The sequence below is a fragment of the Sarcophilus harrisii genome, chromosome 4, assembly GCF_902635505.1.
Source record: "Sarcophilus harrisii chromosome 4, mSarHar1.11, whole genome shotgun sequence".
NCBI classification, from domain to species: domain Eukaryota; kingdom Metazoa; phylum Chordata; class Mammalia; order Dasyuromorphia; family Dasyuridae; genus Sarcophilus; species Sarcophilus harrisii.
In genome coordinates this window covers 440,454,662-440,469,328 of record NC_045429.1, presented here as the reverse complement: position 1 = coordinate 440,469,328, position 14,667 = coordinate 440,454,662, and the positions used below count along the sequence as shown (strand labels likewise).

Genomic DNA, 14,667 nt, shown 5'->3' with positions numbered 1-14,667 from the left:
AATAAATTAAAATTAAAAATAATAATTGTGGGGCAACTAGGTGCTGTAATAGAGCACCAGGTCTGGAGTCAGGAGGACCTGAATTTAAATCTGACCTCAGATACTTGACACTTATTAGCTGTGTGACTCTGGGCAAGTCACTTAACCCTGATTGCCTCACAAAAAAACAAACAATTCTTGGTATCTTTTGTTTGAACATGTGGCCAGATTAACCCTTTCCCCTCTCCCTCCATGTGTGTTCCGCCAAATGTGCCAAAGCACAGTTGAGAACTTGGCGGGCCGGCAGGTTGGGTTTTCCATTCTCGCAGCATTTTCTTGCTGCCTTTTCTCAAGGCTGAGGGATGTGGCAGACGGCTCTGCCTTGGGATCATGTCCGGCTTCTGACACATCTTGGCTCTGTGACCACAAGCAAGCGCCTTGCCCGCCCCCCCCCCCAAAAAAGGCCCCTCCTTGGCACCATACATCACAGAACAATCGCCAATCTTCATTGACAGATTTTCCCCCAGAAAACCAGGGCTTTTTGAGCCTCATCCGCTCCCACCGAGCTCACGTTCTCTCCTGAATTCCTCGTACACTCGGGAAAGCCCCCTTTGGGGTCTGTTCTGGGCTGGAGAATCAGTCGGTTGTTTGTGTTAATCAGATCTCTGGTTTCGTAATCCGACAGATGGGGAGCTCCCAGTGTGGAGATCCTCTCCCAGGGCAGACTAACTCCTCGCCCAGAGGTACACGGGCAGAAGGGGCCTGGAGCCCGGCTCAGCCAGTCAGGAAGTGTCTATAAAGCGATGGGCCATAGCCAAGGCCCAAAGGCATCCTGCCCACCCGGAGCTTCCACTCCAATGAGGGAGACGCCTATAAGGGAAGAGAAGGCAAGGGTTAGGTAGGATCTTTGCAGACACACCTTCAGTTAATGAAGTCAGAAGCCAGAAAGGAGTGTGGGACATCTCTCCCAGACGGCGTCAAGCCCCAAAAGGGAGGAAAGAGAGAAGACAATTTGCCAGATCAAGGGTTTTTTTTTGTTTGTTTGTTTGTTTGTTTGTTTTTGGTTTTTTTTTGAGAATGGGGGAGAACTTTTAGCAGGGAAGCAGTGATTGAATATTGGAGGCTCAAAGGCCAGCTCTGTCAGGCTGCATCTCATTAATGGTATAATGATTCCCCCCAAATCCCTTAAAGTATTTGTACTCTATTGGAGTACCAAAGAGGTGTAATATATACACAAGTAAATAAATACAAAGTTTTCTTTCTTATAAGGGGAGGCTTACTGGGTGAGAGCATTTTATTGTTTTTCTCTCTTTGTGACCCCATTTGTGGTTTTCTTGGCAGAGATACTAGAGTGGTCGGCCATTTCCTTCTCCAGTTCACTTGACAGATGGGGAAACTGAGGCAAACAGAATTAAATGACTGGCCCAGAGTCACACGACTAATAAATGTCTGAGGCTAGATTTGAACTTGGGAAGTTGAGCCTCCCTGACTCAGGTCTGGTGCTCTGTCTCCTGAGCCACCCAAACATCCTAAAGGAGGGACCATAGAAGGACCTCTTGTGGGATATTTAAAAAGAAGGGCATGAATAAAACTCTTCAAAGAGTGCCCGCCTCCACTCTGAGAGCCCACTGTGGACCTTTGCCCTTTGCTCTTTCTTTTCCTCACAGAGAAATCATCACCCTGGTCTCCAAGATCATTCCCATCTATGCCTCTTCCCACCTCTTTGATGGCTTTGCTGTGAGTATGCTGTAGAGTCCTCCTGGGCTTTTTCTCTGGTGGATTTTTCTTTTTTTATTCTGATTGCATCCAGGAGAGAAGGGCTAGGAAAGAGCTTCTGGCAGAAGGTTTTCTTTCTGATTGGGTCAACAGGTGTTCTGATACCTTGACGTTAGTATGAGATTAGAATTACAACTTGGCAAGAGTTAGGAGCATAGAGTTATAGACCTGGGCCTGGAAGGGATCTCAGAGGCCTTCTTGTCCAAGCTAAGTGTTTTGCCCAATGGAATATTGATCACAGAGCAGCTCTAGAGCTAGAAGGAGCCCCAGACGTGGTCTGTCCAGCCCCCTCATCTTCAGTTAGGGAAACAGGCCTGCATAGTTAAGTGACTTGCTTAAGGTCACATGGATAGGAAGCATCAGAAGGCTGATGTAGGCAGATTTTAATGGCTTTTTATCCACTGTGACACTCTGCTTTTCACATACATTTATAGAAAATAATATTAAACAATCTTTTTACTTTTATTTGTGTTATCTTTTCATTCATTCATTATTTCTCTATTTTATTTATTTATTTACCTGGTCATTTATTTGTTAATTCATTATTCATTTTGTTTGTTTGCTTCCTTATTTGCTTATTTATTTATTCATTCATTATTACAGCATCTTGTCTGCCCCTCAGTAAAATGCATCCTACTCAGCTGCTTGCTTGCTTCCCCTACTGTTCCCCTAGCTCTGGATCTGTGTGATTTCCAAAGACTTTACCAACGCTAATAAACTATAACTCTTTCTCACTTTTTTGATTTCAACTGTGATTTTCCCACTGAGGAAATTCTACCAACGTATATCAGTACATTGTGCTATGTAGTTTATTGCATCAGAGAATTGCCTGAGGAGTCACTGATTTATTTGCCCAGGATCACACAGCGCAGGATTTGTACTCAGGACTTCCTGACTGTAGCTCGTTTTTTAAGCTGTGGCCGCTCTCTATGATTCTCATTCTCTAATTAAAAAATACTTTTGTACAGAAAGGCAGCATGGTATAGTGCAGTGGTTCTCAAAGTATGGTCTAGAGAATCCTGGGGATCTCTGAAACCCTTTTAGAGGGTCTACAAATTCAAAAATAGTTTTTATTTCCAATATGGTAAATGTCTATAAATATAATCCAGATAAACAAAAACACTTTGGAGAGATCCTCAATCATTTTGAATAGGATAAAGATACTGAAAACAAAAGTTTGAGAACCACTGGAGTGGATCCTCGAGTCCTATCTCTGATACTCCTTGTCTGTGTGATCTCAGGCAGTCTATTTAAATAAATAGACCCCTCCGGGCCCTGGACAACCCTTTGGGGCTAGAAGTTGGGATCTCCCTTAATGGAGGGGGAGCCCCCCACAACGATGAAATCTTAGCTCTAGTCCTTATTCCAGTCCAAATTACAAATAGTAATCGCTAAAATAACTAATAAAATAAACATTCTGCCTGACAGTGTACGTGTGGCGGGATTCTAAGAGGATCAGGCAATCAGAAGGTTGGGGCCATCTTGAATGCCATTGGCTATTATGTCGTCGGCCTCCCCATCGGGATCTCACTGATGTTTGCAGCCAACCTTGGGGTGATAGGTGAGTGACAACTTTCTGCGCCTCGGGACCGTCCTGATCCGTGAGTTCTAGAACATTGCCAGGGTAACAGTCGGGGGAAAAGGGAATTAGCCACACAAGTTTGGGGAGAGAGCCAGCATTTTCTGCAGCATGTTAAGATTTGCAGAGCAGCCTCATTCTGTCCTGGGAGGCAGGGGCTGCTATCATCCATATTTTTTCCAGCTCATCTCCCTCACTGTTGGGAGCACGGCTCCTACTTCCAAGCCCTCTGCTCCTTTCCTCCCTCCCACATCCCTCCTTCCACATGTGGTCTGTGATAGAAACAGTTTCCTCCAGTTTTTGAATCTCGAGTCCAGGAACTTCAGAAATTGTATTTGAACACAGGCATTTCTGAAGGTTCCCGGGGGAACTGTCAGCTCTCAACAGGAATCCTGGGATCCATCCTTGCATCTTCTTTACATGGAGAATTGTGCTGTTGTCTCCATTGTCATAGAAATATCTTTCAAGGAAGACCTTGTACTCTACTGGATCTTAGTAAAACAAAGACCAAAAAGTCCCCAAACATTTCCTGTCCTCAAGCTGATTACAGTCTTCTTGGGGAAAAGGGATAGGGAGAGGGAGGAACAAAGTGTTCACAGACAACAAATACAAAACACAAAGAAAATACAAGGAAATTCTCAATATTGGGACCATTTCTTCTGGGCCTTCAACTACTTCTGGGGGAATTGATTTGTTTTTCATTTTTATTTATGCCTTTTGTTTTTATATCGCATTCACTTTTTCTTTTTTTTTTTTTATTATAGCTTTTTATTTACAAGTTATATGCCTGGGTAATTTTTCAGCATTGACAATCGCCAAACCTTTTGTTCCAACTTTTCCCCGCCTTCCCCCCATCCCCTCCCCCAGATGGCAGGTTGACCAATACATGTTAAATATGTTAAAGTATATCACTTTTATTTCTGAATGAATTTCACCTTCCTCCCTTATGGTAAATCTTGCTCTAATAAAGTTTTTTTTTTTTTTTTTAAGTGAACATCCTCACAATCAGAATATCCAGAAGTGGAATAAGCCTCCTTGGGTGATAGTGAGTTCCCCCTTACTGGAAGTCTGACTGGCAATTTTGCTTGAGAGGAGGCAGTTTGGTAGAAAGAATAATGTGTTGGGGACTCCAGGTCCCTAAATACAAATCTGCGTCTGAGGTTCATTACCTGGCAACTGTAATAAATTACTGAACCTCCCTAAGCCACCCTTTTCTTTTCTCCAAAATCAGGATGTTGGGCTCTATGGCCTGAGGTCCCGGCTCTTTCATCCCCCAGCACTGCTAACGGTTCCCCTAATTCTATGGCTTTAAGATAGCAAATCGTGGCTTAAGTCAGTCACTCGGGAAACATTTATTAGGCCCTGTGCTGATCACTGAGGATGTAAAAAAGGACCAGACAGTCCCCAAACTTAGGGCTCTCGCAGCTTGAACCTCAGATAACAAGGGCGAGGTCTGGGGAGACTTTTCGGCCGCTCCTGGGGCTGGGTGGGAGATTTGAGCTCCCGGGGTCTGGGCCAGCCAGAGCTAATAAAAAATATTGGGCGAAGCGGTACCTGGACAACTCCTTTTTCTAAGATAATAGTCCTGGGGAACACAGACATGTCCTGAAAAAGTCAGAATGTGTGGGATGGGGAGGATAAGAGGGCACGCATCCATCTCCGAGCACATGAGCTGACGGAGGTGTAACTTGTGCTTATTCATTAGTCCTCCCTTACAGCCCAGAACCAGAAAAGGAACATTTGATATCTAGAGTCAACTGAAGTCCGCCATGTCCCAGCCTCTCCCGTAGACAATCTCAGATTTAATAATATTTTCACAAAAGGCTATGAGTTATTCAAATAGTAAAGCAGCCAAGCTAAAGGATGGTAGGATCATGAAATGTTGGGATAGGGCAGGGCAGGATTCTGGAACCGTAGACTGAAGGGACCTTATCCAACCTCCCACATTTTGCAGATGAGGGAGGCCCAGGGAAGTGAGTGGGACACAGCTTGCTTCTGGAGGTGGGGTCCCGACTCCGGTTTTCTTGATTTCCCAGACGTTCTGTGAAGGGGAAAGCTATGGAATGGCCCACCCCAGGAGATGGCTCCTCATCATGGGGCATCTTCAAGAAAAAGGCTGGGTGCCCACTTGCCAGAGGGTCTCCTTGGACTAGGTCTTAAACTTTTCCCACTTGCGACCCATTTTCACCCAGGAAATTTTACATGACCTTGGATATATAGGCGTATAAAATAGACATACAAATCAAACATCTACTGGTAGTAAATCATAATTTTCAAACCTCCTTCATTCAGTTACAAGACCCTCTATAACAGGGGTCCTCAAACTATGCCCGTGAGCCAGATGCAGCAGCTGAGGACAATTATCCCCCTCTCCCAGGGCTATGAAGTTTCTTTATTTAAAGGCCCACGAAACAAAGTTTTTGTTTTTACTATAGTCCGGCCCTCCAACAGTCTGAGGGACAGTGACCTGGCCCCCTATTTAAAAAGTTTGAGGACCCCTGCTCTATGGGGGCACAAAGCACAGCTTAAGGACCTGGAAACTAGACCTCTAAGGTCCCTTCTCTGGATGATCAGCCTGGAAGAGTAGCTGAAAGTGCCGGACTATGCGGTGACCCTTTCATTTGGTGAGCCGTGAGAATTCCCCCCTAGTGTTTGTAAACTAAACTCGGTGTGACGTAGGGCAGTGGTTATGAAACCTCCTGGGTTTCTAGGAGTCTAGGAACTTAAAGGGTAGTAAAAGTTACTTAGTTGAGCCCTCCAAGTCCCAAAGAGGTTATTTGCCCATGATCATACAAGACAACAGAGCCAGAATTCAAATGAGGGTCAGTGACTCTAAATTCTACATTTGCTACTGCGCCACACTGCCCAGGACCAGGTAGGAGGCAGCGGTTTGGCCGAGTCCCCTGAGGGATGGTGAACATTGAATACTGGAGGCACCGTGGTTAGAATGCTGGGCCTGGAATCAGAAAGGACTGAGGGTTGTGGTGATCATCAAACAAGATGATAATTGTAGAACATCTAGCAAAGCGCCAGGCCCATAGAAAGCACTCTATAAATCCCAGATATTGTTAATATTTCATATAATAAAATATTATGTCTAGGCAGCTAGAAAATACTATATAAATTCTGTATTTCTGGATCATGTAGCCTATGTGTATATGCCTTTATCCTATATCCTGTGTGTATATAGAATTAATATTGGGTTGTATATTATTGATATGTGTATAATTACATATCATGTGATTAGTATTTTATTATATGACTGATAATCACGTGATATATTCTATATATCGCGTGATTATATGAATATTAACAATATCTGGGATTTATGTAGTGCTTTCTATGGGCCCGGAGCTTTGCTAGATGTTCCACAGATATTATCCAATTTGATCTTCACAACCTTGAGAGATGAGTGTTTTTATTTTATTCATATGTACATGTATATAAATGTGTGTACACATGTGTGCACATGTAGCTCTGTATTTGCATGTGTGTACAAGCATGTGTGCGCATGTGTGTACGATTAACCAGTGTTGGTGTTTTATATAGTTGTGTTTATATATAGACATATTTATGTTTGTATATGTTGTGTGTATATAAATATATATTTAATGCATATTCAAATATATATATATACACATATATACACACTATATATATACTTTTAATATATATATTTATATAATATGTGTGTGTGTGTGTGTGTGTGGTCACTTGTCCTTGTAACTCTAGGAGGCAGACCTCGTGACTGTCTCCATTTTACAAATGAGAAAGATTGAGCGTGACGGAGATTCAGTGATTTAGCCACTTACTCAGTGTCAGGATTTGCACCCGGCTCTTCAGCCTAGCCCACTCCCTGGAGCAGGACAGGGCCTTTGAGGCCTCCCTCCATCCCTCTCACTTGCAGAGCAGGTGAGCCCGGCCCTGGGTTCCACGGCCCCTGGGGAGGTCTCAGCCAGACTTCTGCTCCGGAGCTGCCCCGTTTCAGAGAGGAAGCCAGGAGACATCAGCAGACGTCCGGTGGCCCTCTCCCCCGATCCCATTTGTAAACTTGGGCTTGCAGAGAGGATCCTGGAGGCTCCTTAAACCCAGAGCTCAACCAGCCGGAATTACTGGCTGCCTGCCAGGGCCAGACCCGGCTCCAAAGGACTCCATGCCTGGGGACCGACTTGAGAAGCTCTAGGCCGAGGTGGGACGCTGTTGCGGAATGAGTCCCGCTGCCTCTTCCTGGCCCCCTAAAGGGGTCTGCCCTTAGTTTCATGTCAGGCCCCCTTGCTTTCCCTGCCCCCACCGCATCCCCAGCCACACCTTTAGGAAACGGGGCAATCTCGCTTCTCCTTGTCGGAAGAGTTTCTCCCCGGGAACATTGTTCCCCTCTGGCTGGCACCTCCTCGGTCCTGCTCTTGGTAGTCTTTGGCAGACGCCGTGGCCGGAGGGCCAAAAATGCCTCCGTGTTTGTTGAAATTGGAGCCCCCTGGCCCGAGGCCCGGCTGTTTCTTGGCAAGCCGGAGCCGGGGCCCACCCATAACCGAGCACTCCTTGGGATGCCTCCTCGTTTATGTTCCTTAGCCTCCGCTTTTGTGTTATGCTGGGTGAGGAGAATGATAGGGAGCACTCTCAAAGCACTTTACAGAGATTATCTTGTGCTAGAGAGAGCATTTATGAAGCATTTTCCACATATCATCTCTTTTGGTCCTCACAACAACCAGCCTTGTTAGATAGGTGCTATAATTGTCCCCATTTTACAGATGAGGAAAACGGAGGAAGACAGAGGTTACGGTGACTGGCCCAGAGTCACACAGCTAGTAGGTGTCTAAGGTTAGATTTTCTTGCCTCTGGGCTCAGCATTTTATCCACTGAGTCACTTTTCTGCCTTATTGGAACATGTCTTACTTTCCCTACTAAGTTGTAGGAGAATGTAATGAATGAGAGGGCATTTATTAAGCGCTTGCTGGATGCTGGGGGCATAAATACAAAAGATGGAGATTATGTTCCTTATCACTCTCCCCCTTCCCATTGCCACCAGCCTTGACAGGAGGGCAGAGAGAGCTTGAGTGGGAGAACAACGTTCCCCCTCCCAGCGATGACCAGCCCTGCTTCTTGCTCGGCCCTCATAGTCAGCATCCTGGAAGGTGATTTCCTGTAGAGAAAGGGCCGGCCCACCAACTGCCTTATACCAGGTGGGCCGGCCGGCCTGACTAAGAAAGCAGGGCCCCGGGGGGGGGGGGGGGGGGGGGGGGGGGGGGGGGAGAGGGGGAATGGGAGGTAGCACAGCCCAGGCAAACCACTGTGACTGTGGCCCTTCAGATCCTGATGCAGAAAGTCCGGGACCTTGTACCCAAGAGCCTGGGGAATAGCTTCCAGACTGGAGTCCGCAGCCGTCTCCTGGGGAGCTGCCCTGGAGGCACGGCTGACCACTGCCTCTGCAGAGCAGGGAGCCACAGCCATCTCCTGGGGAGCTGCCCCTGCAGGTCCCCAAAGCTCTACATAGGGCTCTGGCCACCAAAGCCTTGGCCCTGACAGATGGCTCAACATCACACTAGCAAGACTTGGTCAGTAGAAATAACATGTAAAGCGGCTCTGTGGCTGCCCCCTGAGAACCTGGGGCTTTTCTGATTTGCAGTTGTCTCCCCAGCTCCTTGAGGACAAGAATGACTGTCTTTGCTATCTACAGCCTCACTTTAGCACAGTACTTTGCACATAGAAAATACTTTGTGTTTTTCATTTGTTAATTTGTTTTAAAAGGGGATAAAAGCGTGTAAGAAAGGTCTAAGAAGCAGAGAGATGGTGAACCAGCAGTTAGTTGTCATGACCTTTCCACAAGCAGCAATAAGTAGATTTGTTTCTGGTGCTTCATGGGGGATATAGAAAGTGGGAAGGCTGAGGCGACGGCGGGTGTGGGGGGGAGGCCTAGGCAACAGAGGAGGAGGGGGGAGGCCAAGGCAACGGCGAAGGGGGGGGGCCGAGGCTACAGCAGAGGGGGAAGGCTGAGGCGATGGCAAAGGTGCCCTCGGAGATGATTACATGAAATGGGAAGCACGATCTGCTCTGGAAAGGGTTAGCACAAGTTTGCACTCACTTCATGGCCAACCGGGGTGTTCTGATTCTCAGTGGATTAATTTACCAGAGGACCAAAGAGGGTAGTTTCCCAAGAGTCCATTCCAGAAGTCCATTCCCAGTAGGGAAAATCGAGGCGGCAGTCAAGAGAATTGTGGGTTGGACTTGGGGACAGCAAGAGCTGTCTTAGACACCAGCTAAGGAACAACTTAACCTTTCCTGCCTCAGTTTCCTCATCTGTAACATTATGATAATTATAGTCCTGATTTCCCAGGATTTTTATAGGCTCAATTGAAATACCACAGACCAAGCATTTTCAGACCCTCAAGTCCTGCATCAGTGCTTGCTGTATTGCCGGGGCGACGACTAAACAACCCGTAAGCTTCCCAGAGTGCAAGGGTCAGGTCTCTTTTTCTTGGTACCCTCTTAGCCTGGGGCTTCCCTGGCAGCTGATAAGGGCTAACTGAGCTGCTGAATTGCACTCTCCCTCCATGGAATTATGGATCAGAGTTGGGAAGGATCTCGGAGGTCATGTCGTCCAACATTTTCCTTTCCAGGTGAGGAAGCTGAGTTTTTGTGACTCACCTGGGATCACACCGTGCGTCCTAGGTAGCAGAGCCAGAGCTGGAATCCCCTCCCCCTTGATCTCTCTCCATTGCACCCACCCAGCAGCTCCTCGAGTGGGCCCCGTCCATCGCCAGGACAAGCTGCCCCAGTGGGGCACGGATCTGCTCTTTACCAGTGTTTCCCTTTCTAGGTCTCTGGTCAGGGATCATCATCTGCTCCTTCTTTCAAGCTGTCTGCTTTCTGGGCTTCATCTTACGCCTGAACTGGGCCAAGGCCAGCGAAGAGGTAAACCTGCTAGTGCAAATGCTTTCCCATGGAGAATGTCAACAAGCAGCGCTTTTCTAGCTCGCCCGTCCTCGGGAAGACTTTGTCTCCTTTTGAGATTGACTTGTTTTCGCTGGCAAGGAGGCCGGTGTAGACAGCCAGAAGGACAGGTTAGGGCCTGCCCGCCTTTGTTTATCCACCGATCAGAAAAAAAATTGGGGTGGGCTTCTTTCCCACCGCGGGGAGGGTCCGGAAAGGAGAATCTCACGAACAAGGCGGACTAGAGTCTGACTTAGAGAGGAGACGTGGGAACTCATCCGCCATTGTCTCCAGTGATCCAGAGCCTCCTGATGGATCCAATTCGGTCTGTAATGGTACTTCTGCTCTTCATCCTCCCGGTTAAAGATCAGGGCAGGTGCCAGGGTGACAGTCAGGGGAGGAGATAACTCTGTTGTGATTCTTTTTCTTTATCTCTGCCATTTAAACTTTTGGGAAAGAGATCTTATTGAAGGAGCTTTGGGGGCCGTCTAACCCCTTCCAACATTCAACCCTTTCATTTTACAGATGAATAAACTGAAATTTAGAGAGGAAAGGTGATAGAGCCTAGATTTAGGCCTAGAAAGGGACCCTAAAAGCTTTCTAGTTTTAGTTTCCAGCTAAAGAGACCAAGCCCTAGAAAAAAAATCACACATCCTAGACTTAGATCAGGGAACCTATATGTTCAAATCCAGCCTCAGACTTTTAACAGTAACCATGTGAACCTGGGCAGCTCACTTAACCCAAATTGCCTCACCAAAAACCAAAAAAAATATGGATTTGGATTTGGAAAGGGACGTATAGAGCAGCTGTTCCCAAACAAAAGCTGAGTTCTCTATACTTTTATACTATTAAGGATCTTTCCAAAGAGTTTTTCTTTATGTGGATCATATTTATATGTAATTACCATCTTAGAAATGAAAACTAATTTTGAATCTGTAGACCCTCTGAAAGAGTTTCAGAGAACCCCAGGATTCTCTAGACCACACTTTGAGAATCACTGATCTAGAGGCTAGCCGATCACCTGAAGCCAAAGAAAGAGAAAAGCTAGATTCTAGATTTAAAATTAGAAGGTCCTGAGATATCCCTTAAACCAGGGGTCCTCAAACTTTTTAAATAGGGGGCCAGTTCACTGTCCCTCAGACTGTTGGAGGGCCGGACTATAGTAAAAACAAAACCTTTGCTTTGTGGGCCTTTAAATAAAGAAACTTCATAGCCCTGGGAGGGGTATAATTGGTCTCAGCTGTTGCATCTGGCCCACAGGTCGTAGTTTGACGAACCCTGCCTTAAACCAATGACATCAAAATCAAACTAATGGTACAGGGCAGGGGTGATACTAAACCTTACATAATATCCTCGAAGGGTGTATATTGACTTAGAAAACCATATTATCTGTGTCCTATCCTATTTGTATTTATTGTGTTGAATATTTCCCGATTCTATTTTAATCTGGTTCAGGCCTGTATTTGATATTTCCAATGCTGAGGGAGAATTGCCAAGGGAAGAAACTTAAGATTCAAGGAAGAGATTGTTGAAACGATTGAGGCAGGAGGTGAAGAGGTCCTGAACTAGAAAGAGGGTTATGTGAGTGGAGAGAAAGGGACGGATGCTATAGAGCTGTGGAGGCAGAAATGAAGAGATCTGGCAACCAATTGACTATAAGGGGCTAAGAAAGGGAGAAGTCAAGGATGACTTGGAGGCTGCGGATCCTGGAAAGCTGGAAGGATATGAGTGTCCTTGATGGAACCAGAGAACACTTCCTGATTTTTTTCCCCACTTCTGTTTCAAACTCTGTGAAAGAGCGTAGATTTTAGGAACACAGACTTGGATCCTGAAGGGGTCTCGGAGGATTTAGGCCAGGAAGTCTGGTGACCCAGACTGCGGGCCCTTTGATAGGAGGCCCACTTCTGCATTACTGTTTCAGGCCTGTCCAACTTTGGCCCTCCCTGGGGAAGTTACTGACAATGTGGAAGCAAAGAGCTGCCAGAGCTGGCTTTCCACAGTCAAGTGTCCTGAGAAAACCATCCAGGGAAACTGCTGCTGAGAAGGGTCAGGGATTGGTTTTGATTTTCCCTTTTCAGGCTCGAGTGCGTGCCAAGCTGAAGGGTCAAGCGACCAGGACCCTGAACAACCAGGATCGGGTCATCTATCAGGGTCCCATTCCATCAGGTAGGACTCATCGTTCCTTCCCGCTGACCTGGCCGGAGTGGTGCCTCTAGTTTGTGGACCTCATCGAGTTCTGCAGCAGTGAATTACCCATTAAAAAGGGCTGTTTTAGTTGTGGGGTGGGGTGGGCTTGAAATTAGGGTCCCTGCCTGCCTCTGCCCCTTCCTACCTACTGGGTAAGTCCCTGAACCTCACAGCCCTGAAGCTCCTCAAGCTTGGAGTTCTGGCCAAGGGCAGATGTTCCCGCCCCCCAGGAGCTTATGTTCTACAAGGGAGAGGGATAGGACAATGTAAACATATAAATAAGTACAAATATAAGCTGTAAGCTTTCTCTTCCCCATGGGAATACCTGCCTTTCCTGGGTACAGAAAGTGGAAAGACAAGGTCTCCATTTAAACCATCGGGTGGTACCCCAAACTCAGGATGCTCCCCTTTAGTCCCTCATGTTGTTCCGTCATTTTCAGTCTGTGTCTAACTTTCTGTGATCCCATCTGGAGTTTTCTTGGCAGAAATAGTGGAGTGTTTGGCCATTTCCTTCTCCAGCTCCTTTTACAGAGGAGGAAACTGAGGTAAACAGGTTTAATGACTTGCCCAACATCACACAATCAGTAAGTGACTGAGACTATATTTGAATTTAGGAAGATGAATCTTCCGGACTCCAGACCTGGCACTCTATCCACTGCACAACCTACCTACCCCAACCATGTATATATTTTGTGGATTTGGCCCCTACTTGCTAGTTGTGTGAACCTTCACTAATCCCTTAATTTTTTTCTCATCTGTAAAATGGGAAGAATAGTATCATAAATAATAGGGCAAATCACTGAGCCTCAGTTTCTTCCTCTTTCAAATGAGAAACTTGGACCAGGTGTCCTCCAACCTTTTAGAAGTTCGGGATGGGGCTACTGCATCTTAGTCAGACAGACTACAACCCTTTTTCTTGTAGTGGACTCGGAACATCAGGCTGGTGTTTTACTGGGAGATGCAGGCGATGTTGTCAACAAGGAGGAGAGCCAGACAGAAAAGCCAGTGGAGCCAGAGGAGCCCCTTGCTGGTCCCCCACCAAAAAACAAGACCTTATCTTTGAGAGACTTGGTCCTCCGGAGGGGGCTGGCACTCCTGGCAGCCGTTATGATCTTGGTGGTGGGTATTTTGGTGAGGGTCTATACAGGAACATAGCCTCATGTCGAGGGCCTGACGGTATGTGACACCCGTTTTACAGTTGAGCCAATGAAGGAATCCACACTAAATCTCCTTCCGCCTTCCCCCAAAGGTGGAAGTAATCAGCCATCACCTAAAAGGGCAGACTTCATGGTCCAGGGAAAGAATGTTGATCCTGGAGTTGAGACAAATCTCTGGCTTTGCCATTCACTACTATGACCCATGGGACACTGAACAAATTGGGTTACCTTTCTCAGGAGACCTCTCTGGGTCTCAGTTTCCTCATCTGTAAAATGAAGAAGGTCCCTTCCAGCTCTTAAACCGACGCTGCCATCCCTCTGGATGGCCTGATCGAGAATCAACAGGGCAAGTACCTGTTGCCTGTCTGAAGAAAAGGAGCTGAGCTGGAGAGGATGCCTCGTCCCTTTCCTCACTCTGAAAGGCTCTCCTGATAACTCATCCATCAATGACTTGGAGAAGAACTTCTGTTACTGTTTATATATTATACTCTGCAATTATGATAACTCACTGGTTTTGTTTTTTGTTTTTTCCAGAAAGTATAAACTCATGCATTTTGAAGGGCTTGTGGAAATTTTAAAAATCAGTTTTCAGAACCCTTCTTTGTCAATAAATCTTTCTTCTCCTTTCACGTTATCACTGAGTTGTTTTGTCCACAATGATTAAGTAGACACTGTGGGTAGACCCATAGACCAGATCTGGAGGAGGTAGAATGGGAAAAACAAAATAAAACAAAAAAACTGAAGGCCATGAGTGCAAGAAGGATGTCCTGAAGGGAGTTTTTAACTGGGTTCTGGAGTGAGGGCCAGTCCTGGAACAAGGGGGGAAACATTGCAGGGAGTGGGGTCCAAAAAATGTCCCATTTATAATTAAAGAAAGTGGGGCAATGCTCCAAGCCAATAACCATTTGGGAAAGGGTCCTGATCCTGCCTATGAGTGGGACCTCAGATCTTCCTCACTCTGAGAGGCCCTCTGTCTCCAGGGCCTTGGTTTTATGTGTTTGTAAAATACAGGATTCCATCAGTCAGCAGACCCACACTTTGACTTTCCAGGAGATCTTACCG

The 14,667-nt window shown here is 46.4% G+C and overlaps 1 protein-coding gene across 2 annotated transcripts in view; it reads left to right on the top strand.

The window, feature by feature from the left end:
* The window catches only part of SLC47A1 (solute carrier family 47 member 1), a 44,241-nt gene extending 29,999 nt beyond the window's left edge, over positions 1–14,242 (top strand). For both annotated transcript variants that reach the window (XM_031967833.1, XM_031967834.1), the window contains exons 13-17: positions 1,647–1,716; positions 3,184–3,316; positions 10,149–10,243; positions 12,340–12,427; positions 13,371–14,242. In XM_031967833.1, the coding sequence (XP_031823693.1) occupies positions 1,647–1,716; positions 3,184–3,316; positions 10,149–10,243; positions 12,340–12,427; positions 13,371–13,603 (619 nt within the window). In that variant the 3' untranslated portion in view covers positions 13,604–14,242. The remainder of the gene's footprint in view (positions 1–1,646; positions 1,717–3,183; positions 3,317–10,148; positions 10,244–12,339; positions 12,428–13,370) is intronic.
* Positions 14,243–14,667: the final 425 nt, after the last annotated feature.